At 43.8% G+C, this 26695-nt stretch overlaps 1 protein-coding gene across 1 annotated transcript in view; it reads left to right on the top strand.

Moving 5' to 3' along the window:
- The window catches only part of LOC148024691 (uncharacterized), a 253797-nt gene that overhangs the window by 33630 nt on the left and 193472 nt on the right, over positions 1 to 26695 (top strand). Inside the window, exon 3 of the mRNA XM_087694347.1 lies at positions 13111 to 13191. Within this exon, the coding sequence (XP_087550473.1) occupies positions 13111 to 13191 (81 nt within the window). The remainder of the gene's footprint in view (positions 1 to 13110; positions 13192 to 26695) is intronic.

Raw genomic sequence — 26695 nt, 5'->3', positions numbered from 1 at the left:
CCCATAGGGCTTCCTGACCTGAGTGTTCCCTTTGAGCATGGCAGAGATGGCATCTAGGTCGACTGGTGAGGTCTTCCAAGTGTCCATCTCTATTCTTACGGCGTCAGTTCTATTGCCAAGGAAGATCAAGCCGTTGCCCCAATCTTCTATGACTCTAGCGTTGCGCATCTAGGGCCGGTCTAATAGGACATCGTAGTCCACTCCCTTCATGACTATAAAGTCGACAGAGAACTGGACACCTGCGATCTTCACTGGCCAATTCTTCAAGACCTCGAATGGCTTTACTCTCATACCGTTTGCTAGCGTGACATTAAATCGAGCAGCTTCGACAGGCGGGTTCTCCCAAGTCTGTAGCACTGTGTGGCTAAGCACACTAACCCCGCTCCTGTGTCTACAATTCCCTTCCTTGTTGTGTCACCCAGGGCTAGGATCGGCAGGACCACGTGCATCTCAGAGCCTTCCCAAAAGGCGTTGACGTGCAAGGATTTAGGCGCAGAGTGTAGCGTCAGACTTGGCAATTGCGTTTCTGCATCCTGGTCTTGAGGGTCTGCCGTGACCTGCTCTTATGATCCCTCGACCCACTGTTTAAGGTCTTGCCATAGGGTGGGGTGCTGCCTAAGCAGATCTCCCAGGCTAAGTGTTACAGGGGTGGCCACTAGAGTGGTCAAGAGGTGGTTAGATACTCGTCCTTCTTTTAGCCCTGGCTGCCTGGACCAATGGCTGCGGCTGATCTGCAGCTCTATTGTGTCTAGACTTGGCCTCAGGGGCACTGCTCGTGGCTTAGTGGCTTCGGCCGAACTTAGGTTGAGGCGGTGACCTTGGCGTGCTCATGCTGGAGAGGTCATCGATCTCGTCCTCTATGATGGGTTCAGCGTCTGTGAGATGCTGTTGAGCCTCCCTCACCCACTCCCTCACCTTTTCTATGGCCTCTAATTGCCGCTTAGGATAAGGGTATTCCCCTATCTTAGCGCTTCCCTTTTCAGCTGTCCTAGGGGTTGAAGTTGCTGCCTCCGCATCTGAGACTTTCCTCCCAGTAGGTAAAGACATCGCACTCTCGGTCTTCAATGCGACCTTAGCTTCCGATCTCTTATTTTTCCGCCTGCGGCTTTTCTTTCCTATTGAGGCAGTGTCAATATTGCTAGGTCCTGGCAGGGAGATGCCGGCCTGCTTCGTTTGGGCTCGGGTCATAACTCGTAAGGGAATAGGTGTGGCTTCCTTGTCGGGGTTTTCGACACCAAACAGACCCAATGGGACGGATGGTACATTAGCTGAGCTAGAGGGCGGCTTCCGCTTCGGGCAGTCTATGAAAAGATGGGTGATTCCGCACTCTGCGCACCTTTGGTCAGCCTTGTCCCTGTTTTGCTGCTCTCTTTCAGGGCAGCGTGATGAGACGTGACCGGGGTGGCCGCAAGTCTAGCAAGTGGCCGGATCCTGTGGCTGCCCTCCTAGGCTTTTACCCCGTCCTCGCCCTAACGCCATCACCGGTACGGGTCGATAATCCATGAGGACCGCGTTGCCCTCGTTGTCCTGCAAGACGTAAGGGCATATGTAGGTCTCTTCGTCACTAGGCTCCTCCACGTAGTGTACTGAAGCGTCGCTCGGTGGGTGGGTCACATAAGGACCAGGCGGTCTAGGAATGCCGGTAGGATTTATGTCCATTCTCGGGACAGCTGGTTTCATATCGTTAGGCGCGGGTAGAGCCAATGGGGCTCCCCTTCCGAAGAATGGCTGCGGCCTGTTAGCTAGATAAGGCTGGCCGTAGGGCTACGAGTATGGAAGTCTTCGTGGTAGTCTGCAATGTGCGGCATCGTGGCCGAACCTACCGCAGTTAGCGCAAGGTCTCGACCTAGGGTCTTGACACTCGGCTGGCAAGTGGTTTCCGCCATAGTACACGCACTGGATGTGCGGGCGCGTTGGTCGTCTCAACATGTCGTGCATCTTGGCTAATTCCATCTTGACCTCAGCCAAGCCTTGGTCTGTCTCGGTCGCCTTCCCCTTATCTTGAGGTAATGGGTTTGACCACTCACTAGAGGTTGACGTTCTCTCCAAGATTCGCAGGTTAGTCTCCTCTAGAGTTGAGCTCCTAGACTTTCGCTCTCTCAGCTGGTCATCGACTCTAATGGTCTCTTCAAAAACTCTAGCCACTACGTCCCACTGCAAGCTTGAATTGCCTGCCAATGCCTTATACAGCTCCTCGTCTCTAATTCCGCTGATGAACACAGTTGAAACTGCTGTCAGTCGGTCGCTCGCCTAGAGGGATTCTCTTAAAGAGACTCCTCACATGGGTCACGTAGTTGCGGATGTCATTCTCTTTTTACTTGACATTCATCAAGCGTACTAGCAGGTTATTGGAGTATCCGGGCTCGGCGAACCTCTTGACGAAGAGATCCTTGAGATTGCTGAAGTTGGCTCGCTCCACGGCATCCAGGCTTGTGTGCCACGTCCTACCCTTGTCGCCTAAGCAAAGCCCGAATGCTTGCGAACGTTGGGTCTGGTCGTTGAGGCCGTTGGCTTCGCAGACCTGCTCAAACTGCTCGACAAAGCTGTATGGGTCATCATGCGGCTGGTACTTGTCGAGTTGCTTGGCCACAATCGGTATTTTGGCCTGGCTCTTTGAGCCCTGGTTTGTCCCTAATCCTAAGCAGAGATGTCGCTAGTGCAGTGGCACTCTGCTCTACTGCGGTATTATCGAGTAGCCGTTTCATGAGGAGCTCGCTTAGCGTCAAGTCTCCCTCTAGTGCTCTCTCATGGTCTGTTCGGTTCCGGCCAGCCAAGTTCAGCACTCACTGCACCTCATGCAGCTCCATGCTTTGCCTTTGGCTCCTAGCCTGTTGATCCCTATATAATCAGCTATGCCTTGCAATGCCTTGCGGGCTAGCCTTCTCTCCTCCTCTAGGTCTGCAATGATTGCATCTGCTGTCCTACCCCGATGCTCGTACCGGGCGTGCGCATCGTAACTGCTCACCATCTGCTGTATAGCATCTGGGAATACACTCAAATCGAGCTCCTCATTAGACCGATGGTCTGAGCTTTCTTCCGTCATGGTCGAATTCTTGCGCCCCGTTGTGATGTCAATTAGGTCGAATAGTCGTGACGGATCCTTGTCGTTGGTGCTCCTTGCTTGGTTTTATCCTGCGCTTCGCATATTTGTCTACGTCTTGGGTCCTCTCCTATTGGTAGGTTCCTTGAGCGATTTATCTGAGTGAGTTCCTTCGATTATTGAATACAAACCTCAATTTATGGTCACTTAAGTGTACTTCAAGTGCACAAATTCAATGTGAGCGTAGCAAGCAATTCCTCGGCGCCTCACTCACTCCCGCTCGTTTCTGGCCTGGTAGGCTTGTAGGTCAATTTTCCGGCCGTCTAGTCAGGGTTTAGGGTTCCTCGTATGTGTCCTTGTTTGCTTTCGATCGATCAGGTCATTGTGGTTCAGCGGCTCGCGTCCTAATCCTTGGGTCCCTCAACTGTCTACTACCCAGTGCTAAGTGGCTGTGTACCACAATTTCTCTTATCCCGTGTGCCAGAATCACATTCTGAACGCCCGAAGGGTTTCGACAAGTTGCACTAATGCGTGTTTGCCGGGTCGGGTCAGATTTCTGACAGCTTTGACAAAAAGTTGCATTCGGACCAACTGGTCCGAGTTGCAGGGTCGGAGTGGGTCACTCGGACGGGCCGAATGGCACAGGGTCAAGGGCCGAATCTCCAGATCTGGCTAGGACGATTTTTATTCGGACGGGCCGAATGGCAGGTTCGGACAGGATAATTCGGACGGGTCGAACCGCAGTTAGCCGAGGGCCGAATCAAAGGTATGGCCGAGTCCGAATTTGGAACTCGGACGGGTCGCTCGGACGGGTCGAATGGCGCAAGGCCGAATGTGCCACGTGGTCAAAAAGTTCTGGCTCGGACGGTCTGAGTAGGGTTACTCGGATAGGTTGACTTGGATGGTCCGAGTGCCGACTAGGGTTCCGGCCGAGTGGCCGAATGGCAAGGGGCCGAGGGCCGATTCTAGGACTCGGCCCAGAGGCAACCGCTCAAACGGGCCGAACGTAGCGCGACGGAGATAGCGCGATGTCGATTTCGATCGATTCTTGGGATTTACACAATCATACCAAGCACAACCCTCCAGATCCTATCTAGGGGGATTGAGGGAGGGATTCATATACCTGAATGGATCGGTGAGTGCGTCGGTGATGCGATCGAATCACACGGCCTAGGGCTCCCTAGCTCTCTCTCTCTCTCTCTCTCTCTCTCTCACATTGAAATGGTACAAATGAGCTCTCTTTTGGCCTCCTGGCTCTTATATGCCTTCCCAGCTGTGGCATTGATGCCCCTGATCACTCTCTTGTCGATCTTAGTCCTCATTAGCGAGCATTTTGCATATTTTGCACGATTTTCTCCATGTTTTTGCCCTGTTTTGAACCAGTGAACCCTACCCTTTTCCGGTTCGATTTCCTAACTCTAACCTATGCTAAATGCAACAAAAATCGAAGGCAAAAAATTGAAATAGATCCTCCATGCTTTCCAATCATCAAACAACCAAAATATCCCAAAATACTTACTTGTTCCGAAGATTAAAAACACCCAACTTCCTACCTATCTCAAGCTCTGTTTCGAGGGTGAATACCCTACTTCGATGCTCGATGTGAGGCGCGCAAGTGCTCAAGCTTGAATCCGTGGTCCCGGCAACGGAACCAAAATGTGGGAGCTTTCACTCAACCGCCAAGACCCACGGACCGCTTATTGTTTCAAGCGTTCCAAGCGAGCTCTAATGGCTCTCTCTCACCTAGCCGACGCGCCGTCGATCCTACGAGTGTTGTGAGCTTACCTTGGTGCCCGATCGAGTACCCTCCTCTCTCTTGCACTCCAGTAGCTCCACGATCCTTGATGCTAGCTCAAGCATCCTCAAGCCTCCTCCATCTCCAAGCTCCATCCTCCATAGCCGTGCGCGCAAGAGAAGAAAAGAGAAGAGAAGAGAAGAGAAGAGAAGAAGAGGAGAGGAGATGATGAAGAGCTTTACCCTCTTGATCCCTCACTCTCACACACACTCACTCCCTCACTCTCTCACACTCCCTCTCTCAAGAGCACACACAAGCAAGGAGGAGAGAAGAAGAGAGGAAGAAGAAGACTCTTTTTGCCACACACCCAAGAATGAGCTTCTCATTCACTTTTCAACTTTATATACAAGACCCTAAATCCCTTTCGGGCGGTCATCCCCTTTTTCCTCTTTTACATGGCCGGCCGTAGCCTAGGCCCCTTTTCCCATTTTCCACCATTCTAATTTATCCTATTCCCACTAATGCATACACTTTGCACAGGAGCGAGCCTGGCACTCTTTTACACAGACTCGGGGGAGCTTCCACATTTTAATGGTGTGCCTTTTCCTCTTTCGTTACCATGGCCCAACACCGAAGCCTCTTGAGGGTCGTGTCCGAACATTTGAATTTTTCAGGGATTGGTTGCCAGTCAAGGCGCCTTTTTTTGCTTTTGCGCCTTTTTCGCTATTTTTCCTTCTTCCCAGTTCCCACTCCTTTGTGCTGCGGTAACGCAGTCGGAAACACGGTAACAGTATGAGGCTTTGGAGGACAATACTTTTGGTAGGGTTAGATCCTCATGAGATAGGATTTGCATAGAGCATTAGTAGGAGCAGCTAATTTTCCCATGTTGTAGGGGCACCACCTCTTGGTAGAGAGGATATCTCACTACTATGGGAGGCTATTGCTAGGCTAGAGTCACACCTATTGGGCAGCACTTTTGGGAGGTGGAGATATAGGTTGGAGTTTGCATATGTGTTGGGGAGTAGTGGACCCAGTCTGTACATGATTGGGGTATTGTGATTCGAGGGAGAGCTATGTGGGTCTTAGTGAGAGTGGAGGAATCACTTATTGATTTGTTGGTCATTTATGCCCCAAATGGCCAATGAGATAGGAGATAGTTTTGGACTACCCTTAGTACCCTTAGTCAATCCCTACCATAGGTGGATCATTGGATAGTAGGCGACGTATGGTGGAGGCTCTTGTGGGTAGGAGAGAAAGATACGAAAACTAATAGAGGAGGAGAGCAGGCTGCCTAGGAGGAGTTACTTTTTCAGATTAGAGGCCAAGACTCATGGTTCAAAGTAGAGCTTGGCAGGTTTACAAAATCGCTCTTGTTCTCTAGGAGAGATAGGGTAGTGGAAGCTAGGACTTTTTGTAGGATTGACTGATTTTATGTGGATGATTGGGCTTGTGATAGGGGCGCCCTAACAAGCATCATACCTAGTGCAACCCTCTCGGACCACTCATCTATTCAACTACTCTTTGAGAGAGTTGTAGGATCCCACTCTAGTGTCAAGTTTCTAGAGCACTTTTCTATGAGGACGATCTTAGAGAGTCGGTCATACAGATATGGAGATCTAGACCCTTCTTAGTTGGAGGATTAGCTAGTGATTTGGATGGGAGCTTATAAGAGATTGGTTCCTTCTTTAGAGAGGTGGCCACGAGGAGGAGAGGGGGTCTTTTAGAGAAGGAGAGGTCTGCCAGAACATCATTGGTTGCCTTTTGATCTATGGTCTTTTGTAACTACCCTTATTTCTTGAGTGATGGAGAATCCCAAGATTGGTTCTACAATGGACTAGGCTGCCTAATGGGATTGGCTTAACTTTTGAGCCCAATATTTTCTCTCCATGAGTCTACAAGATTTGTTCTTGTACATGTGCATAGACTTTGGACAATCATGGAGGTGTGTGGATGAAGCTCTTCGCTCTCTACCATCAAAAGACCTTTGCCCACCATATTACCCTAGAGAAGAGACTGAGGATGCTCTCTATTGATGATACTTCTTCTATGAAGGGCCACATCAATAAGTTGGAGAATATGTGAAATGAGCTCGCATCCCTTGGTTGGACTATCTCATCGGAGGATATAGCGATGATTCTTCTTACCCAGTTACTATCTCCAAAGTATGATGTTTTCTACACCAACTTGCTTACCTCTCAGGTTCATGACACACTTCTTTGGAAAGAGCTAGCTCTACTTGTCTTGGAGCACGATGAGAGACTCAAAGAGACAGTAGCTAGTGGATTTGGCTCCATAAAGGATTTTACAGCAGGTGCAAGAGGGGAGAATAAGAAGGTTGATATTAGGAAGCAAGATGATGAGAAGGATGAAAATAATTCCAAGCCAAAGTGTCCCCACTGTGGAAAAGGTACTCATTGGGAGGATAAGTGTTGATGAAAATACCCCCATTTGAAGCCAAAGGAAGGTTCCAAAGATTCGAAGGCTACCCTAGCTACTATAGAGTCCATCTTTGTTCATCTATTCAAGATCGAAGACACAAAATTTTCTTCTTTCACAAAGAAGAAGCCACGGCTTGTGGACAGTGGAGCCTCTTCACATGTGACCTACTGATAGGATTGGCTTTGAGATGTGTGCCAAAGGGAGCTTTCGTCACCATTGGTGACAACTCTTTCATTCCAGTTCGAGGAGTGGGGACTATTCTTCTTTTACTAGATCGCTAGAATTCTTTAGCCAATGTTCTTTATGTACCGGATTCAGGTTTTAACCTTCTTTCTGGTTCCACACAACTAGGTACTTGGGTGGTCTTCGCCTAGGATGTCATTGTTGAGGATTCTTTCATAGGTGCTGTTCTTTGGGTAGGTACCCATGAGGGTAGGCTTTACAAGCTTCCCACCCTTGCTGCACGATTTTCCTAGGAGCTCGGGCTACTTTGGCGTACCCATTACGGGTGCCTAAACTTTGACTCCATTGAACAAGATTCCTAGAAGAAGATCATGGAGGGGGACTTCTAGATTTTTTTTGACATCCACACTTTATACCCTTGTTGCTTATGGGGCAAGTAACATAGGTGGCCTCACCCATAGGTTGCCTCACGGAGGGCTACTACTCCACTAGAGATGGTGCGTATCGACTTGTGCGGATCTCGAGGCATGGTCTTCCTTTGGGAAGTTCAAGTATCTAATGCTTGTTGTTGATGGTTTTAGCAAGTATGGGTGGCCTTATTTCCTGGCCTCCAAAAGTGAGGTATATTCTAACTTCTGCAATTAGAAGGCATCCATTGAAAAGCGAATGACTTTCAAAGTTCGAGGTGTACAAGTTGACTATGGTGGCGAGTTTTGCTCTAAGGTTTTTGACCATTTTTGCAGGGAGCATGACATTCAGATGGAGTATTTCAATCCAAGCACACCATTTGAGAATGCTGTGGTGGAGTGTGCCAATCGGACCATGCTTGAGATGGCCTGGATTGATGTTGGAGCATAGTGGTCTCCTTAACTTTTTTTGGATTGAGTCAGTTTCTACAGCGGCTCACATCCGCAATACGTCTTTGACATCAATTTTACAGTACATGACTCCCTTTGAGTCTTTCTTTGGTAAGAAGCCTTCCGTCTCTCATTTTTTCATCTTTGGGCGTGATGCTCATGTCCATGTGGACAATAAGAAATGTGGCAAATTGACGTGAGATCGTAAAAGTTTATCTTTGTTGGTTATAGTATGACTAATATGACTAAGAGAAAGATAGAGGTGTGATGGTGATGCTTCTACAGGTAGTTGTTTGTCGTCGGACTAACCCCTCCCCACCATCAGCTCCTTCCCTCCCTTCCAGGTTATGATTTGACAGCACTTCTTCATTTGCAACTCATCCCCTTCTCCTCCTTCTGGTTGCTTATTCTTCTTTCTGAATAACACTAATGTAGTTTTAAACTTCTAGTAAATATACAACATATCTGTACAACCTGTGAGATCTCAATCTAGTTGTCAAAATCTTTGCATATTGGATCACTGTGGAGATGAAATTAAGGCAGCTTTGTCTGCAATTCCCCTACCATGGAAAGAGCATATCAACAAGATAAAGGAGGTCCAGTATGAATTTGTATACCTTGGAAAGACTATTCAATCAATGGCTGTGACCTTGTTGTCACATCTTCTCTCACCTAAGTATGGTGTTTTCTATACTAGTCTTCTCACATCACAGGTGTAGGACACCATCACTAGGGAGGATTTGGTCCCTGTGATCTTGGAGCAGGTGGACTGACACAAGGAAACAAATGGAGTATGGCCAATACAATTGTGCTTTTGCAGCTATCTCGTTTGAGAAAGAATAAAGGAAGGAGAAGAAAGGGAAGAAAGTCAATTTGGAGGCATCATTGGACCTGCAGTTTGATACAAAGGCTAAATGTAAGGGCTTTTTGAAGTGTCCTTACAGTGGGAAGATGACTCATCTGCGGGAGAAGTGTTGAAAGAAGCACCCTTACCTTTGTCTTGGTGTGAATGATGGATGTAAGGAGTCTACATCTCTCCTAGCGGTTACAATGGAGTTTTTCTTTCTTGACATTCATCAGGCACTTGATTCCTATGCGGCTTTCTCATATTTTGAGTTTGCCTCGGTTGGTTTGCTCTAGGATTGTTGTCATTAAGAGGGCTTCATCATAGTGACATCTCTTCCCAAATATTTTTGGTGTGGGGAACATCCCATTACTTCAATTGTTCTCCTTCAAGCTTCGTAGTGGAAGTTCTTCATGTTCACGATATGGGCCTCCATCTCCTTTCCATTCATCGCTTCACATGTCTTGGTACCCGGTTATCTTCATCAAGCAAGCAATTAGTGTGGGGGGACACTACCCCAAAAGCCTTCCTTTGGATAGGTCATCTGGAGTGTGAGCTTTATTGGATCCATCCCCTTGTTTCTACTACTCTTTTGAGGTAGGGTTTCCTTAGCATTTCTCCATTGCAATTCCTTTTCTTCTTCTTTGAGCCACATTCCCTTGTTGCTTTCAAGTCCATTCCTTTCCCTTTGGTCCATGATGTCCATCCATCATGAAGGGGAGTTTTGGCACTTTTGGTAGCTGCTTGCTATATTCATTTGGTCAGGCCAGTGATTCGGCTCATCAATTCATGATTGGTGTACTTCTTTGTGTGACCCTAGTCCTCTCCATTCCCATTGGTATCTTCATACCACCAGTTACTTGGAGTTTGGAGAGAGGGTGATACTCCTTGCCCCGACTTCCTTCTTTGATGAGAAAGACATTGACATCTACCAGTCTTCCACTAGTTTCCCAACTACCCTTAGATCATTGTAGATCCTTGGAGCTGGCTTCAGTGGTTGTTCATAGTGTTTGAGTTTCCTCTTCCAGGCTTTCTCTCCCCTAATGTTTCCTCTTCTCTGCTGTTTTGTCCTATGGCCAAATTCAGGTGCTGAGAGGGGGTGTTAAAAGTTGTGACATTCAATGTCTCTCTGTGTCCATCTCTTGGTTGTGAGCCTCATTTTGAGTCAGATGAGGATGTTTGGAGCTTTGGCACCAGTCATGTCCATCACTCTTTTGTTTTTCTAGAGAGAAGAAAGTTTTATTAATGACACCTTGGAGAACAATCTCCCTGATGGAAAAATACAGTATAGTCGGTTGTGTGACCAACTAATCTGGTGGGCTATAATTCCAAACCATGTGAGGCGGACTAGGTGAAAGAAGGTGCAGGATTCCCATGTCTGCACAAAAGCATCTCTGCTTTTCATGTGCATGTAGCCTCTTTTAAGGCTCTGTAAAGTGCAACTGTGCTTTTTATAATATAACTGGCTGTGTGACCAGCCAATCTGGTGGGCTATAGTGCCAAACCATGTGAGGCGCTAGGCGAAAGAAGGTGTGGGATTCCCATGTCTGCATAAAAGCATCTCTGCTTTTCATGTGCACGTAGCCTCTCCCAATTCCTGTAGAGAGTATGGATCATCTCTGCCCAATCCTAGGAAGAGTCTTTGCAGTGGAAACATCCTAAATGTCAATAGCATGGCTACACTTTGGCAGTCTAAATGAACCAGCAATGATCCTAGCAATCAGCTCCCATCTATGACAGTGCCCTTCTGTCCGTTGTGCCTCATCCTTGGTGTGTTGGATGGAGGCAGCACATTGGACATGTTCCTATTTGTCTGCCATGAGTGCTGTTCACACATGCATGTGTAGAGCTTTTGGTCATGACTTCCCTACACTGTTGCCCACATGGTACATAGCCTTTTTTTTGCCTTTTTGTGAGCCGCTTGGAAAGTTTTCTATGGTTTGACTTGTTTTGATACCAGGTTGGCAAATATTTCCCTTTTGGGATATATATGGCTGTCCTTTCAGTTGACTCATCATGTCATCCTCTCCATTGTGGTCATCACCTTTTCACTGCTGTTTGCAATCTTCATCCAGTCAGATCTGTCACCATCTGTATTCCTCTCTCCTCTCTCCTGATTGTCAGATTTCTCTCTGCTGCTCTGTCTGGCAACCTCACTGCCCATCTCTAGAGCACCTGTGCAAGGGCCTTTGTCTATCATATCAATACTATATATTCTGGTTTACTTTTTGGAATTAGTCAGGTCTTGTTTTCTTGTTCTGTGCTCATCAAAACTCCCTTCTTCTCTTTCAAGTGTGTTTCTTCTTCTTTATGTGCACGTTTAACCAGCCTTTCTCCTCGGATAGGGTGGTAAATCCCCGATTACAACTTAATTACAGTAGCAAACAATTAATGCAAATCTGAAAATACAAATTTACCTATTGATCTTGGACAATGCACACCCGATTGGCCCCAAAATTGGCACCCCTTTTGGTATTTCTTTAGCTTTATTGAAGAATAAGTTGATTTACAATGAGATTCTCCCAATCCCCTTCGCAATCCAAAATCCCTTTGCCGTCCAAAGTGACCAGCAAGTCTTCAATCTATTTTGCCCCTTGATTCGGGCACTTAATTGGCCTTCACCCGCTTTGATGGAGATGGAAAATGCCCCAAATTCAATGTTTGGCTAGTCTTCCAACTGAATTTAGCTGAAATTCACCTTCAATCCTGAAAAATCCAAGTCTTGGAGCTTCCAATTTTTGGCACGCTTTTTGAGGCTGTTGCTAAACCCTAATTTCTGCTACAAATTAGGGATTACAGTAAATGATGATGTCGCCAGTAGTAGCTGATGCCAGCATGGATGAAGGCGCCAGTAGCAAGAGCAAACACGAATGGAGTGGCAGTAGTCTCGAGGGCTGGACAACCACGTGGGAGGAGGTTGATGGCTGAAATCTGCACGTGGAGTGAGAAACCTGCACAATCAGAATAAGGCTGAATGGGGGCAGCTTGTCTATTTATAGATGTGGAAAGGCGCCCCAAAAATTAGGGTTTCCACTGAACTCTCTCGAACCACTCCCCATTTTAGGGTTTTTACTCTAAAAGAGTATTTTTCATTGTGTTTTGGGGCTGTTTAAGAGGCTAATTAGCAAGTAATGCATATTTTAGCTCAACAACGGCTCATCCCCTAGATTGGGAGCTAGCAACACTTTGAGTCATGACCACATCCCAGGGGTTGGCATCCCATACTGCCAATCCACAACATCCTAGTGTACGGATGCATGAGGCTCTACGCCAAGAGTCCAAGAGCGGTGATCACATAATAATGTGTACAATAGGGCCTTGAGTCTTATAAATGTGCACATTATACACTTCCCAAATAACATTTGGTTATTTAGGAGATTTGAAAGGTACATAAAAGATTTTTGGCATTTTGGACAATTTGGATTGCTTGGAATAATAAACCCTTATATTGAGGAGTGTGCTTACTTCTTTGTAACAATTCCTTATTTTGTTGTCAACCTCAACTTGATCAATAGTTCAACAACAAATACATACATTTTTTCTCATAGTTTTGATTGCAAGATGTGAGATGATCCATACCTTGGGGAATTGTTTCTCAGTACATTAAAGACAAGGGACTTATAGTGAAATTATTCTTGTCTACGTCTGCTTATTCCACTTTTAAACTTGTAACATTAGGTGAAGTTTCCTCACAATGTTATTGCATTTTACTTTGAGCTATCCTTGCATAGCATTTTGGTATGTGGGACTGTTTTCTTTATCTTATATGCTTCTTTTGTAATGTTTCTTTCCTTCTCAAATTGAAAAATTGTGATAGAGAGGGGATGTATTAAGAAATCAAAGATTGTGTCAACCTTTTATATATCTTTTAAACTTTTGTCTATGCTATCATAGCACAGTGTGTTTATGTGACATCAATCTCTTTGTTTTGTTTGAAGTTAAATGGATGATCTCAGGGAGTAACAATATGCACAATGACCGTACGTTGAATGAGTAGTGCATTGCTTTGCAGGCTGGGAGGGATAGCTGTAAATATGTCGCAACTCGTGAAGAAGTTGAGGCAGCTTCAACTAATATACATGTTCGTGTGGAGGTAAAGCTTTGAAGACTGGCATGTTACTTCAGATTTCTCTAGCTTATGAAGAAAGAGTATGTGATGGAGCCTAGTAATGGACATCCTTTTCTCTTGCTGTAGCATTAACTTTCTTTTACTATGAAGTCTACTAGTTTACATGGAGAAGCTTTTGATGTGGAGAATCCATAAAATCTTTTTTCTATTTATGTCCAAGGCATCTCGCTGTTGTGGGTCTGTGCACATGAGTGTGTGCATGTCACACACATACACACATGCATGCATGTGCACAAGTCCTTTTGGTGAAACAAGTTGAATGTATTACATTGATGTACAATAGGCATTAGAAACAATTGCCATTTGAAATACAATGCCTGGAAAGAGCTGAGGCATGGTGCAGGCCACCTATCAATATTTCCCAAATAAAATCTTTACATTTGAATGGATTCTAATTGAGCCACCCTTCCATGGCAGTCAATTTCCACCATGCCTTGGTTTTGTGTAGCCCCTAAACAACATTGACTTTGGTCACCAACCAATGGTGATCTATAATCATAAGGTGATATGTCTGGTTAACTAAAGTGCCCTCCAGACTGAGCCGACTCACAAGGGTCCAATCATGCCAAGGATGATCGAGATCCAACATAGGGAAGTGTTGTCGAGATTTTGCCCCAGAGTACAGTATCCACGAGGGATCTGAAAAATCTGTTTGACTGTGTGAAAAGACATCAACACACAATGAGCTGATAGAGTCGTATCTCCATCAGAGACCAAACCCAAATGTGCCATCTGATTGAACTTGGGTTTGGTCCTCTTGTTTCCCTTTCCAAGAGAGTAGGTGAAACACAACCATCTGCAAAGAATTAACAAATAATCTATCCTTTGCTGGATGCCATTTCGCCTTTGAAGAACAACCTTCCATAAGACACCAAATGGGTCACCAAAACAGAAGATGGTGTCGAAAATTGGGGATCAGTGTTGAATATCTGCCACCACCAACCTTGAATTTTAGTATTACCATGTAAAAGTCATTTTTCTTCAAGAAAAAATTAAGCAATAGAGACCCAAAGGTGATGACCAACACACATTGCTTGAAAAAGTGACCAATGGAGAGCAACCATGAGAGTCTTAATTTCTAAAACAGCCCCACCACCCTTGCTTTTTGGGGTACAAACATGATTCTAGGAAATCAAAGAAATACCAGCATTCATTAATTTGTTTTCCAGAGCATGAAGTGAATATGCCTGGTAAGGTCGTTCAAAGTAGTACTAGTCCAAAGCACAAGTGGCAAAGAATAGGTAAGCATGGGCAGCATAATAGTTTGTGCCACTTTGAGATGCACATGACATGGCCATACCTAAGATTTCCAATAAACTAACCTAGCTTCCAGCTTTTCAGAGATCCAATGCAGCAATTGCTTAGGCTAAACTTCAATTCCCAAAAAGGGTATCTAGATGCTACACGATAGTGCCACGTGGTACCACCACACCCTACCACTTTAAGACTTGTAAATGTGATTTAGTGCAATTGATAAGAGATGATTTAGTGGCATTAATATGAAGGCCCAAAGCATGCCCAAACAGATCCCAAACATCCAATGCCTTCTAGAAGTTATTGCTATCCACTTTCAATATCATGAAAGTGTTTGCATTGATGAGAGACGATTTAGTAGCATTAATATGAAGGCTCAGATCATGCCCAAACAGATCTCAAACATCCAATGCCTTCCAGAAGTTATCCTTATTTGCTTTCAGTATCATAAAAGTATCATCAGCCAATGCTTGCTCAACAAAATGCTGATTCAAAGGAAGGGATAACCCAACCAACTACCCAGTCTCAACAAGATGTGATAACATGGAGAAAACCAGATGGGTAGCAAGGGTAAAAAATAGGGGACTCAGAGGGTAATCCTATTTGACGGATCGTGCAAGGGTTCCATAACATCACCATTCAGCATTACATGGAAAGAAGCATCATTGCTAATGCTGTATATCTATTATCAACTAGGATGTGCATGGCCCAAAACCCATAGCCTACATAAGCTCCGCAAGAAAAGACTATTCCAAGTACTAAAAGGCCTTCTTCAAATCCAATTGGATGAGAACCTCTTGATTAGAGTGTTGTGCATAATCTATGCCCATTTGCACGTTTAGAATATTATGCAAAATATTTGTGCCCTTAATGAATCCATACTAATGATGATGCACAATGTTAGGGGGGTGCTTATGAAGGTGATTAGCTAGCATCTTTGAAAAAAGCTTATACATGGTACCCATCACAGAAATCATTCTCTGATGTTTGAGTATCAAAGGAGAGGGACTTAAAAGATCAACTTCATAACTCCTTTCTAGAATGTAGGCATGATTCTAGAAACCCAAACTTGCTGACATATGGTTGCTAATGGTTTTGCCAAACAAGTTGCATAAGTCTTAAAAAATTCATTGGTTAGACCATCCCAATTGGGACTTTTATCCTTGGGCAAGTGCAATAAGATATCCATAACCTCATTCTCACAAATATCAGCCTCCAAGGCAGCATGGATGTCAAGTGAAACCTGATCTCTAACCAAGGCATAAAAGAACGGCTATGGGTAACATGATTAGAAGGTGCCTATCTTGAAGTTCCATAAAATAACTTCTACACACGTGAACAATGGACCGAGGGTGATCATTTGACCATTAGCATTTTGCAGTCTCACTGTGTTTTCCCATGTAGGGGATGCATGCAAGTCACGAAGAATTTATGGGATTGATAGAAGTTATCCTACAAACCCTTAGTCAAGGTTTTGAGTTTGGCTTGTTGACAAGGTCTCCACTGAAAATGCTTAATAAGATCAGCCAACCTCATAGATAATGAAGCTAGGAAAGCATTGTCTGGAGACTCAAGTAATAAGGAACAAATAAAAGCCAACATTTCCTCTAGAACATGCATGCACTGCTTGCAAAGTGAAGCATGGTGAATGCCATATTGCGTGGAAACCCTTTGCACATTATGAATCAACTGTTCAAATGAGGCACCGCCCACATATCAAAAGTCAAGCATAAACCTATCAAGCAACTGTCCCATGTAACCATTAAAGACTGCATGACTCAACTAGGAGGAATCAAAACGTGAAGAAAGTGTTCAAGTAATAAGGAACAAACAAAAGCCAACATTTCCTCTAGAACATACATGCACTGCTTGCAAAGTGAAGCATGGTGAATGCCATATTGCGTGTAAATCCTTTGCACATTATGAATCAACTGTTCAAATGAGGCACTACCCAAAAACCTATCAAGCAATTGTCCCATGTAACCATTAAAGACTGCATGACTCAACTAGGAGGAATTAAAGCGCGAAGAAAGTGTGTCCAAAAATTGTACTAGGGGGATAATGGGTTGTCTAAACATGTCAAACTGCAAAGTAAAGCAATTTGATAAAACATATTATTGCAATACTCTCATCTCTAGAATCTTTGGAAAATAAGCATCATCATGCATGACATATATATGATCCAAGCAAGACCATGTTGCCCTATGTTAGGTTGAATGAAAAGTAAATCTTGAGGCTGATGGGCAAAGCCAAGGTCAAAGATATTGTTTGAGAACAACCAATGCAAAATAATTCCAAGCACAATCCTCTAATGCATCCCTCTCTATATCAACCAAATTCGTTAGCCAATGGAAGCAGAAATGCATCATTTGGGGAGTCAAGTAACAAGAAACAAACCAAAGCCAATAATTCTTGTCACTTGCCCCAATGATGCCTACATAGGGAGGCATGATGAATACCATATTATTGAGTAACCCTCAGCACATTGTAGATTAATTGCTAAAAAAAGCGACTATCCCTAGGTGGGAAGCGAAGCACGACTCTTTCAAGCAATTGCCCCATAACCATTAAAAACAGTGTTTTGAGTTAAGGTGAATTAGGGAGCTTGTTCAGAAATTATGCAAAGGTTTGAGCTAAAAATGTATTAGTTAAAAAACAGTCCCAAAATACGCTTAATTAATGAAAAAAATCTCTTATTTAAAAAATAAAGCAATCCTAGAGGGTTTTACATGTGTCCCACATGTAAAACCCTAATTTGGGTGTCCCAAACATTCTATAAATAGGCATGCAGCCCACAACTCTCCTTTAATCTTGTTTTTGTAGGTTTCAAGAGCCGTATCTCTACTGTTCACATCTTGGTTGTGGAGGACATTGCGGTCAGAGCATCCACTAGCCGTGTGCTATCATTTGACGCTTGATTTCAACCTTCATCACTTGTTTACAGTTGTCGCCAATTTCGGGCTGCCGCCCCAACATTCTCTCATCTGTCTGTTGTGTTTACACCTAACAACTGTCGTTCATATTTTCTCTGTTCTCAGGTGTTGGCGTTTTTAGTCTCTCTCTCATGCATTGCCATCTGCATCAGATCCAGCCTTTCTTGACTACGTTTGATGATGTTCAATACTCGGAGACTGCCTTTGCTACGATTTAGGATCCGTTCGGAGTACGATAGACTCTACAGCTCATAACCTCTGCCTTGATCCCAGAGATACGAGAGTTCGAGGTTCAGTATTCACTGCATAGTGTGTTTGTTGCATGAGCATTGTATTGTATATTCATTATTCATTCACTTCATTATTCATTGTGTCCACTATCTCTGAGTTATCCTAACCATAACCCTAACTGTGTTTCGAGTTTATTAGTCTGTGTCTTGTGATACGATTGGTTTTGTGTCTTTTGTATTTAGAGCATTTTTTCACATGCTATCAAAGTTAGGTACTCTTTGAGAAACCTTGGCCTTTGATCGGAAAGTTATTTCACGAGAAAGCAAGAACAATAAAAGGGTCAGATGACTTGGAACACATTCACAACATTGCTCTAGTCTCCATAGCCAAACCTGGGCAGAAACAATCAGGAGTGGGCCTCCTAGCTTGCTACTGCCTGATCTGATGTAGGCAAAGAACCATTGGACTAACATGGAGTCCACAAACCATATCAAAATTCTGTCCTGAGTATGATCTCATCCTCGTACAGAGGGCTCAACAGGATTTTAAAGATAAGTTTGAGTTCTCTCCTTTAGATTCAGAACTAATGATCTTATAGGTCCTTCAGGGGAGATAGACGCAGCAATACCTTCGGAGTGGCTTGCTCTCCCAATACGAGAGCCGATAGAGCTTGGGGAGGTATGGGCAGGTAGGTTTTCACCAGCAGGCATCCCTCTATAGGTGGCAGGTAGAGTGGGCGGTCCTGCGTAGGGGACTTTTTTCAACGTTTAGGAGGGGGGACGTCTGGCCCTTGACAGAGGGCAGCAGGATGAGGAGATTGCCGCCCTTTCGTGGAAGAGGATTCGGGTGGTGGGCCTTTAGGTGAAGACATGGTGGCTGGACCCCTATGTTTTTTGGAAGGAGCTCAGGGAGTGGCGCCTTTGGATTTGGGAGGGCAGACCACTTGATGAGTTGGAGTGGGATCCAGGAGAGTGACTATGGCTAGCTTTTGCGGTCGCCAAGAAGCCACCCAGGTTTCTAGAGTACACTGCTAGGATTGGTAGACACGTATTGATGCAGGAGGATATGGATTGGGTGCTATCACGTAGCAGGTACTGGGCAGAGCATAGCATCAACTAGCCTTTCCGATGGGCCTTCTGGCGCCGCCTATGGGATAGCTGGAGGCCAAGGAGGGTGTCATATTTCTTATGGCTGGTGGCATATGGAGGCTTGGCAGTGGGAAGTTGGCTTGCCCAGATGCAAAGGGAGGGAGGTTGTAAGCGTTGCACATAATAGTCTCTGGAAACCCCAAAGCACTGCTTGCGGTTATGTGAGGAGGCGCAACTCCTGTGGAGAGGAGCGTGCCGTATCCTTCGCCGTATAGCACCTAGCCTTAGATGTATCTCATGGGGAGCTTTCTGTTGGCAAGGCAGTCAACCAGGGCCGTTATCTTTTGTATGAGGCTGGGATGCAGGACACGATATTCATTATCGAGGCAGGGTCGTGCGCAGTGGTCGGTTTGGAGGCTCTACCCATCCGCCAGGTACTAGAGCCCGCTGCAGACCGCTCGGAGGTATGGGAGATCATAGGGAGTCTTACTGGATGGCATATTTGGAAGGTGTGGTGTTAGGAGGCTTTCGACAGAGAGAGGCTTTGAACACAGGCAACCTTAGTAGAGCTTTGGACCTCCATCATCCACTCCCTCCGCGACCGATGGGATTAGGTGCAAGGCGAGTTCAGGGCTCGCCAGGAGCTCCAATGTCACTTCATGCGCACTTGGGGCGGCCAGGATGTTTTTCGTGATGCAGGCAGGTAGCCCCAGTTGGTGCTACACACCTCCCCCTCCAATGGCTTCTTGCCCCCATTCCCCCTAGACCGTCTTGAGAGGCTTGTATACATGATGTATTTGTGACTTTGCATTAGCTCCAGCTAGTTTGTTGAGCATGACTACTCCGTTGTAATCAGTTTTTTGAGTAATATAATCAGCCACATTTTACTTGGAAAAAAAAAGGTCCTTCAGAATCTTCACTACAGACCAGCCATCCGCAAGTGGGACCTAGCTTGGATTACATATCATTTCCACAATACTTCTTTTCTTCAATGCCAAGTATGAAACCTACATAGTTGCACTAGTACCATGTACGAAAGGTTTGATACTATACCATAATTTAGGTACCATACCTTACATATTAGTACCATAAGGTACCAACTTAATGGATACATCTTTCCCTTTTGAATTGCACTTTGGAACGAGCTAAATGTTCCTTATATTAATATGATTCTCCCATGAGATTAGGCTATTTGAGATTCAAACAATTTCTCTCAACCTTCTCTCTCTCAAGCCCGCACTTCTCTTATTTGTATGATCATGCATGTATGATGTATCCACTCCCATCTATATAGTTATGAGTTGTAGGTAGCAGTAGTGCATGTTGTGCATGCAGCATTAGGTTTTGGCATGTTACCCTCAAGTACTCATCTTATATACTCTAATAGCATTGCTATTTAGACTTGAAATATCTATTCTATTATCTTTAGTCCAAAATAATCATGTTATTTTTTTTTCGTACTAATATCATACTGTACCTTATAAAATCTTAAGGTACCATTTAGTACCGTATTTTATTGTATCGTACCTTTCGTACCTTTCGTACCTGATAACTATGGAAACCTATTATATTCTATGTCAACTGATTCTGTATTTTTTGTTGGATTTTATGGGAGTACTAGATGGTGCTCAAGAGACTAGACTAGATGAAAGATTTGTTACAAGAATTCTGATTACAAAATAATCCCACGTAGAGGCACAAGGTACAATAATAACTTAACAAGGTACGGAAAATCCCACAAACTGGGACCGTAGGTGTAGATAACAGGACTTGATAGGATATGAAGGATCCCACAACCCAGGACCGTAGGTATGGATACAAGATATCAGAATTACAAGATCTTCCTCGACGGGGATGAACAAGATACAAGACAGTACTAGACAAGATCTCATAATACGAGATTACAAGGTGACAAGACAACAGGAGTATAATGGAAGACAAGATAAGACTAGATACCATGACTAGACAAGAATTGGAATTGGAAAAGTTACTTACTTGGAGATTTGAACTCCTTGAGCTTCCAAGATTGGCACTAGCAAGACTGAGAAGCAGTGTAGTGAGCCCCTCCTTTTATAGGTGTTGGAGGGCAGCTCAAGATCTTCTAGAATGTTTCATGATGACATCATCACTGATGCAGGCGATGACATGACATATATTCTAGAAGGTTCTATGATGACATGGCAAGGGTGGGTTTACATGGTTGGCCCGAGGATGTCCTATTAAGGGTGCATTCGCATGGGGTATGTATTTATATGGCATAAGCGAGAATTAATCCATACACTTAACCATGGTATGTCCATGACACCACCCCCTCCTCTAGCGACAAGTTCCACAAGGAGCAGCTTGGTGGTTTGGTCCAAGTTTCATTGGATTCCTCTTGTGAAATTCTTTAACTTTGAGAGATGCTCTTTAGAGATATTCTGTAGGTTCCTAAGTGTGATCATTGATGTCATATCCTTTCCAGTGAACACGGTATTCCAAACGACAACAAAAAATCCTCGAGTCTTAAACAACCTCAAATTCTTCATGATCTTCAATTTGGACAGGTGGTGGGGGATTAGATCTCTCCCCCCTTAGTTGTGAGATATAGTATGGCTCGAGCAAGGAAACATGGAAGATTGGGTGGCTTTTCATGGTGCTAGGGAGTTGGAGTTGGTAAGCAACTGGGCTGATCTGGGCTATGATAGTGAAGGGCCCAAATCTCTGGTGGTCTAGCTTGGTGAAGGGCCTTGTTGTGTGGAGGTTATGCTTGAGTAACCATACTTTATCATCGACTTTGTATGCTGGATGTTGGAGACGATGCTAGTCTGTATAGTGCTTGTACTGATTTTGAGCCTTTTGGATTTGTTGCTTGAGTTCTTGGTGTATATCTGCTAGGTGTTGAGCTTTATCTCAGGTGGTAGGGTTCTTTACTTGATTAGCGAGATGTACATCCATCCTTGGATGTTGGCCATAGTTCTCAAAGAAAGGAGTTTGCTTGATAGATACATGGATACTGTTATTATAAGTAAACTTTGCAAAGGGCAAGAGCTTAAACCAATCATTCTGATGGTAGTTGATTGTGTAGCGGAGATATTGTTCCAAGACTTGATTTACCCGTTTTGTTTGACCATCACTGTGTGGTGATTGGCTGTGGATAATGCTGTGGATAACCTAACTTGGACTCTAAGGAGGTTGCAAAGGCCTTTCCAAAAACTAGATATGAATTGGAGACCCCGATTGCTGATGATGTCATCTAGGGGTCCACGTAATTAGAAAATATATGTGAGGAAGAGTCTAGCGGTAGTTGTGTTTGTGATGGTCTTGGTGGTAGGGATGAAATGTGTCATTTTTGTGAACCTATCTAGTAGAACAAGAATATTGAAACCAACCTTTCTCCTCAGATAGGGTGGTAGATAACCTGATTATGCACTATTTACAGCAATTAACAAATTCATAAAACTGAAAAGTACACTTTACCATGTAATCTTGCACATTGGACACCCTGTTGGTCCCAAAACTGGCGTCCCTTTCGGTATTTATTTAACTTAATTTAAGAAGAAGTTGATGCATAATGGGATTCTCCCAATCCCTTTTGATATCCCAACTCCCCTTGCTGTTCAAAATGACCAGCAAGTCTTTAATCTGATTTGCCCCTTGATTCGGGCAATCAATTGGCCTTCACCCACTTTGATGGAGATGGAAAATGCCCCAAATTCAATTATTTGCTGGCCCCTCCACTTGAATAGGCTAAAAATAGTTTCAGCCTTGTTGAATCCAAGTCTTGGAGCTTCCAATTTTTGGCACGCTTCCCGAGGCTGTTGCTAAACCTTAATTTTTGCTACAAATTAGAGTTTACAATAAAGAAATCTGAAATTTCTCAGCCTTTGGTGAACTCAATGCTGCAATCTTTGGAGCAAGCATGTAGAAAGGTTAGGAGATGAGAGAGAATACTGAGGAGAGAGAAAATTCAAACTTTCTTTATGAAGAATTGAAGAAAATCTGTCATTTACTGCTGCTGCCCTGTCTCAACAGCTTATAGATGCAAAGAACTAAAGAAAATCAATCATTTATTACTGCTGCCGTGTCTCAACAGCCTGTAGATGCTGTCACCTACTGTTGATTGGTCTTCTCGTGCCCCTGGTTGTCTTAGAAGGTCCTCCAATGGCTGCAAATTATACCAACAACATCTCCTCCCTCTCTTTTGCAGGCTGAATACACTAAAAATGCCTCTCTCTAGTCTCTAAAGAGTTTTTCAATCTTGCATGGGAATTTTTGACAAGTGATTGTCTTTGCAAATGGTTTTTCTAGCATTATCCATAATTAAATATTAAATTTCAGTCTTTAAATATTGAAAATTAATCTAATAATTATTTCGGTGCCCTGAAAATTAATCTGATAGGCCAATAATTAAATTGGCTAGGCAACTTCCATTCCTGAGTGTCTGTGTGCCATCTTTGACCATCGGATCGGCATTAAGTACCATTAAACGCCACTTCCCTAGTGTCACCAACTAACACTTATGGCCAAATGAATGACTTAGGCCAACAATTGACACCAGATACCATCAAGTACATGTGCAACATAACTTATAGGAACTTTTGCCTTTGACATCCCGTGATTTCCTTAGGTCCCAGGCTTGTAAATTTACTCTAACTTGAGTTACACCTCAATGCAATGTCATGCAATTTATCCTACCTTTTGAAATTTAAAACTCTAAGTTAATAACCCCTACTTTTCTAACATTTCTTTCCTATTGAATTCCTATTAAGCTATAACTTCTTTGTCGAATAATAAAATTCTTTTACGTAGATTCTTGTTCATGTACTAATAAATGATGATCATTAATCTATGAAAGAATCTGGTTTTGTGTTGTGTTTGATGGTGTGTTGACCACATTTGCAATTGTATTCGTAGCTTGCATGCTTCCCGCTCCAAAATACCATCTCTTCCCAGCCATTGCCAATAGGGACTCCACGTGCACTAGATTCAAACTTTGATGGCAAACTTTGATGGTCTTGATCAGGAATCTCAAATGGCTTGGGGATTCCTCGTGAGTACAAAATATGATGGAATTATCATCAGCAAAAGAATGTGTCTTATGATGGTGTGCAACATTTACTTAACCATGTGATTAAAAATTAATCCACATGTTAAGTGAGGGTTCAAAAATACATGTCCTCATGACAGCCCTCCCCGTTGAAATCCTTGCAATCGTTCTCAATTGGACTGCCAAATGCATCAAAAGCAAAGTACTACACTAGAATTTCCATAGGGCATCATAGTCAACACAACATTGTGTACTGTTGTTCAACCATTCCATATGCCCAACATATGCTGAAAATCACCAGCCGACATAACATAACATAAGACTCACAAAGAATCTCAAAAACATTGCCAGATTATCATGTGACATGTTCATTTCTCATGAGCTCAACTCATCTGGCAAAACCAAACCATAGCATAGCGAAAACCAAGCATAAACCATGGTTGAAACATCAATGGCATCATAAGACATGTTGCTGTCCACAAAACCAACTGAATACCACTGAATATTAATGATCATACGCTAAAAACCAACATTCGATAATCAGCCCTTGATGATCATTAATTGATGCTACACCAAGTGTAACCAATGCCATACCAAGCATAGCGAATAGTACACTGAATAGTGATCTCTTGGCAAACATACTGTTCAGCTACAGTACCCTAAATGTATATTGAATACATTCAAGATCCACTACTTCTAGAGCTGTCCATTATTGAGGAGCGGAGGTGCTAGCTCCCTCCGTCGTGCATCACTTCTCCCACTCTTTCTCTGCAATCTGTTCCTCTTTTTAGCCCTATTTTCATATCTTCCCTGGTTTTTAGCTTTATTTTGAGATTTACCCATTTTTCTTAGCCTTCGCCTCTTTGACATGTGAGTTGGTATCTTCATCGTGGAATCTTGCATTCTTTCCATGCAGCAATGTGTCGGCTGTAGTAGCAGTTTCGATAAGCTGAGACATGCTGGAAACAGTGGACTTAATGCAAAAATCCCGAATACCCTTTGGCAAACCACGAATATAATTCTCCACCTGCTCATGGAGGGGTATTGTGCGATAAGAAGTAAATGGCAACAATGCATTCCAAAACTTCTTATTGTACTAATCCAAGTTCTTGCAATCTTTGGAATTCAACTAATTCCAAGTTGTCATAATGTCTACTTCAAAGGTACTTGTCAACCAATTTGAAGCAAACATTTGCTTGAACTAGACCCAAGTGGTAGGTGACTTCCCTTGAATAAGAAGTATAGTCCACCACTGCAATGCGTTTTCCTTAAAAAATGTGGCTGCCTTGCGTACCTTAGATGCCTTTGTGAAGTTGCCTCGAGAATGGGCTGCATCAAACAACTGAATAAAAACAAGTGCTTTTAGTCTATCTTGTGCGCCACTGAAAGGCTCAAACTTCACGCTTTTTCCACCTTCATTATAGTCCTTCGATGGACCTATGATAGTCAAGGGTGCATTGGCTGTATTTGCATAAAAACCAGCACTATCTGAAGCACCTACATGACGAGCACCAAATCCTTGTGCTCCAACAGTCCTTGGGGGTGCCAATACCTATCCATATGGCCCGCTTTGTGCCCCAAGCATCATGCCTATGCTACCATACATAGGCTTAGGCATTCTACTTGCATTACCCGGATACATTGGGTGTTGTGAGCCATGCATTGCCTACTGCATACCATAGGAATTTGTGTCATACATTCCCGTACGCGGTGCCTATCCAACCATAGCATGAAAAATGGTACCACCACCATAGTATCATTGCTGTCCCATGCTTGCTTGTGCATAATTTCCTTGTTGCCCATGTTTCCATGGATTGGCACTACCAAGTTGGCCATGCATTTGTACTTGCTGTCCCATGGATACCAACTATTTGTGCTCATCAAGCATTTTGGGCTCTTCTAAAGAAGGCTTAGGCATTTCCTTTGGTTCTTGTGGCTGTCCCGAAGTTGTAGAAGGTGTCTTTTTCTCTTTGCCTTTGGTGTCCTTCTTTGGGGCATTTAAGAATCGAGTAAAATGGGGATTCTTTGCCAACTGAGAAAAAAGATTTGTTGCTATACACATTTGATCCTTGAAGCTATCATCAAATTCTTCAGCCCCTTGCTGATCGTTAGCCTATTTATGCATTGAAGTGCCAACATTTGGGTCATTTTCCACATTTTCAACATGTTGTCCATGCTGGGAAGCATGCCCAACATGAGTCATTGCATTTCCCCATTCACCACGTGATTGACCAAGGAGTGATGTATCCTCTCCACTTGATCCCATATCGCCATGTGAAGACATGCTTGTTATAATTCACTGCTGAAAACAATTTCAGCAATAATGCAATAGTCCCAAGTTGCAATCAAGTACCACTAGCCCACCAATTCAAAGTATTTGATGGTGTCCCGACAACGGAACTATGAAATTAGCCTTCCTCGTCGGATAGGGTGGTAAATAACTTGATTATACACTATTTACAGCAATTAATAAATTCACAAAACTAAAAAGTATACTTTTCCATGTAATCCTAGACATTGGACACCTTGTTGGCACCAAAACTGGCGCCCTTTGGTATTTATTTAACTTAATTGAAGAAGAAGTTGATACATAGTGAGATTCTCCCAATCCCTTTCAGTATCCCAACTCCCCTTGCTGTTCAAAATGACTAGCAAGTCTTTAATTTGATTTGCTCCTTGATTCGGGCAATCAATTGGCCTTCACCCGCTTTGATGGAGATGGAAAATACCCCAAATTTAATTATTTGCTGGTCCCTCCACTTGAATAGGCTAAAAACAGTTTTAGCCCTATTGAATCCAAGTCTTGGAGCTTTTAATTTTTGACACGTTTCCCGAAAGCCCATCGTAGATAAATCTTTGTGAAGATCTTGGCTTTTCCAAGGCGTTCCAAGAGCTCTGGTATCAATGGCAAAGGGTATCGATTCTTGACTGTT

The sequence above is a fragment of the Lygodium microphyllum genome, chromosome 15, assembly GCF_053477565.2.
Source record: "Lygodium microphyllum isolate KBCC chromosome 15, Lygodium_microphyllum_v1.1.10, whole genome shotgun sequence".
Taxonomy (NCBI): domain Eukaryota; kingdom Viridiplantae; phylum Streptophyta; class Polypodiopsida; order Schizaeales; family Lygodiaceae; genus Lygodium; species Lygodium microphyllum.
Note: the sequence above shows the minus strand (reverse complement) of the source record. Positions and strands in the feature narration are given on the sequence as shown.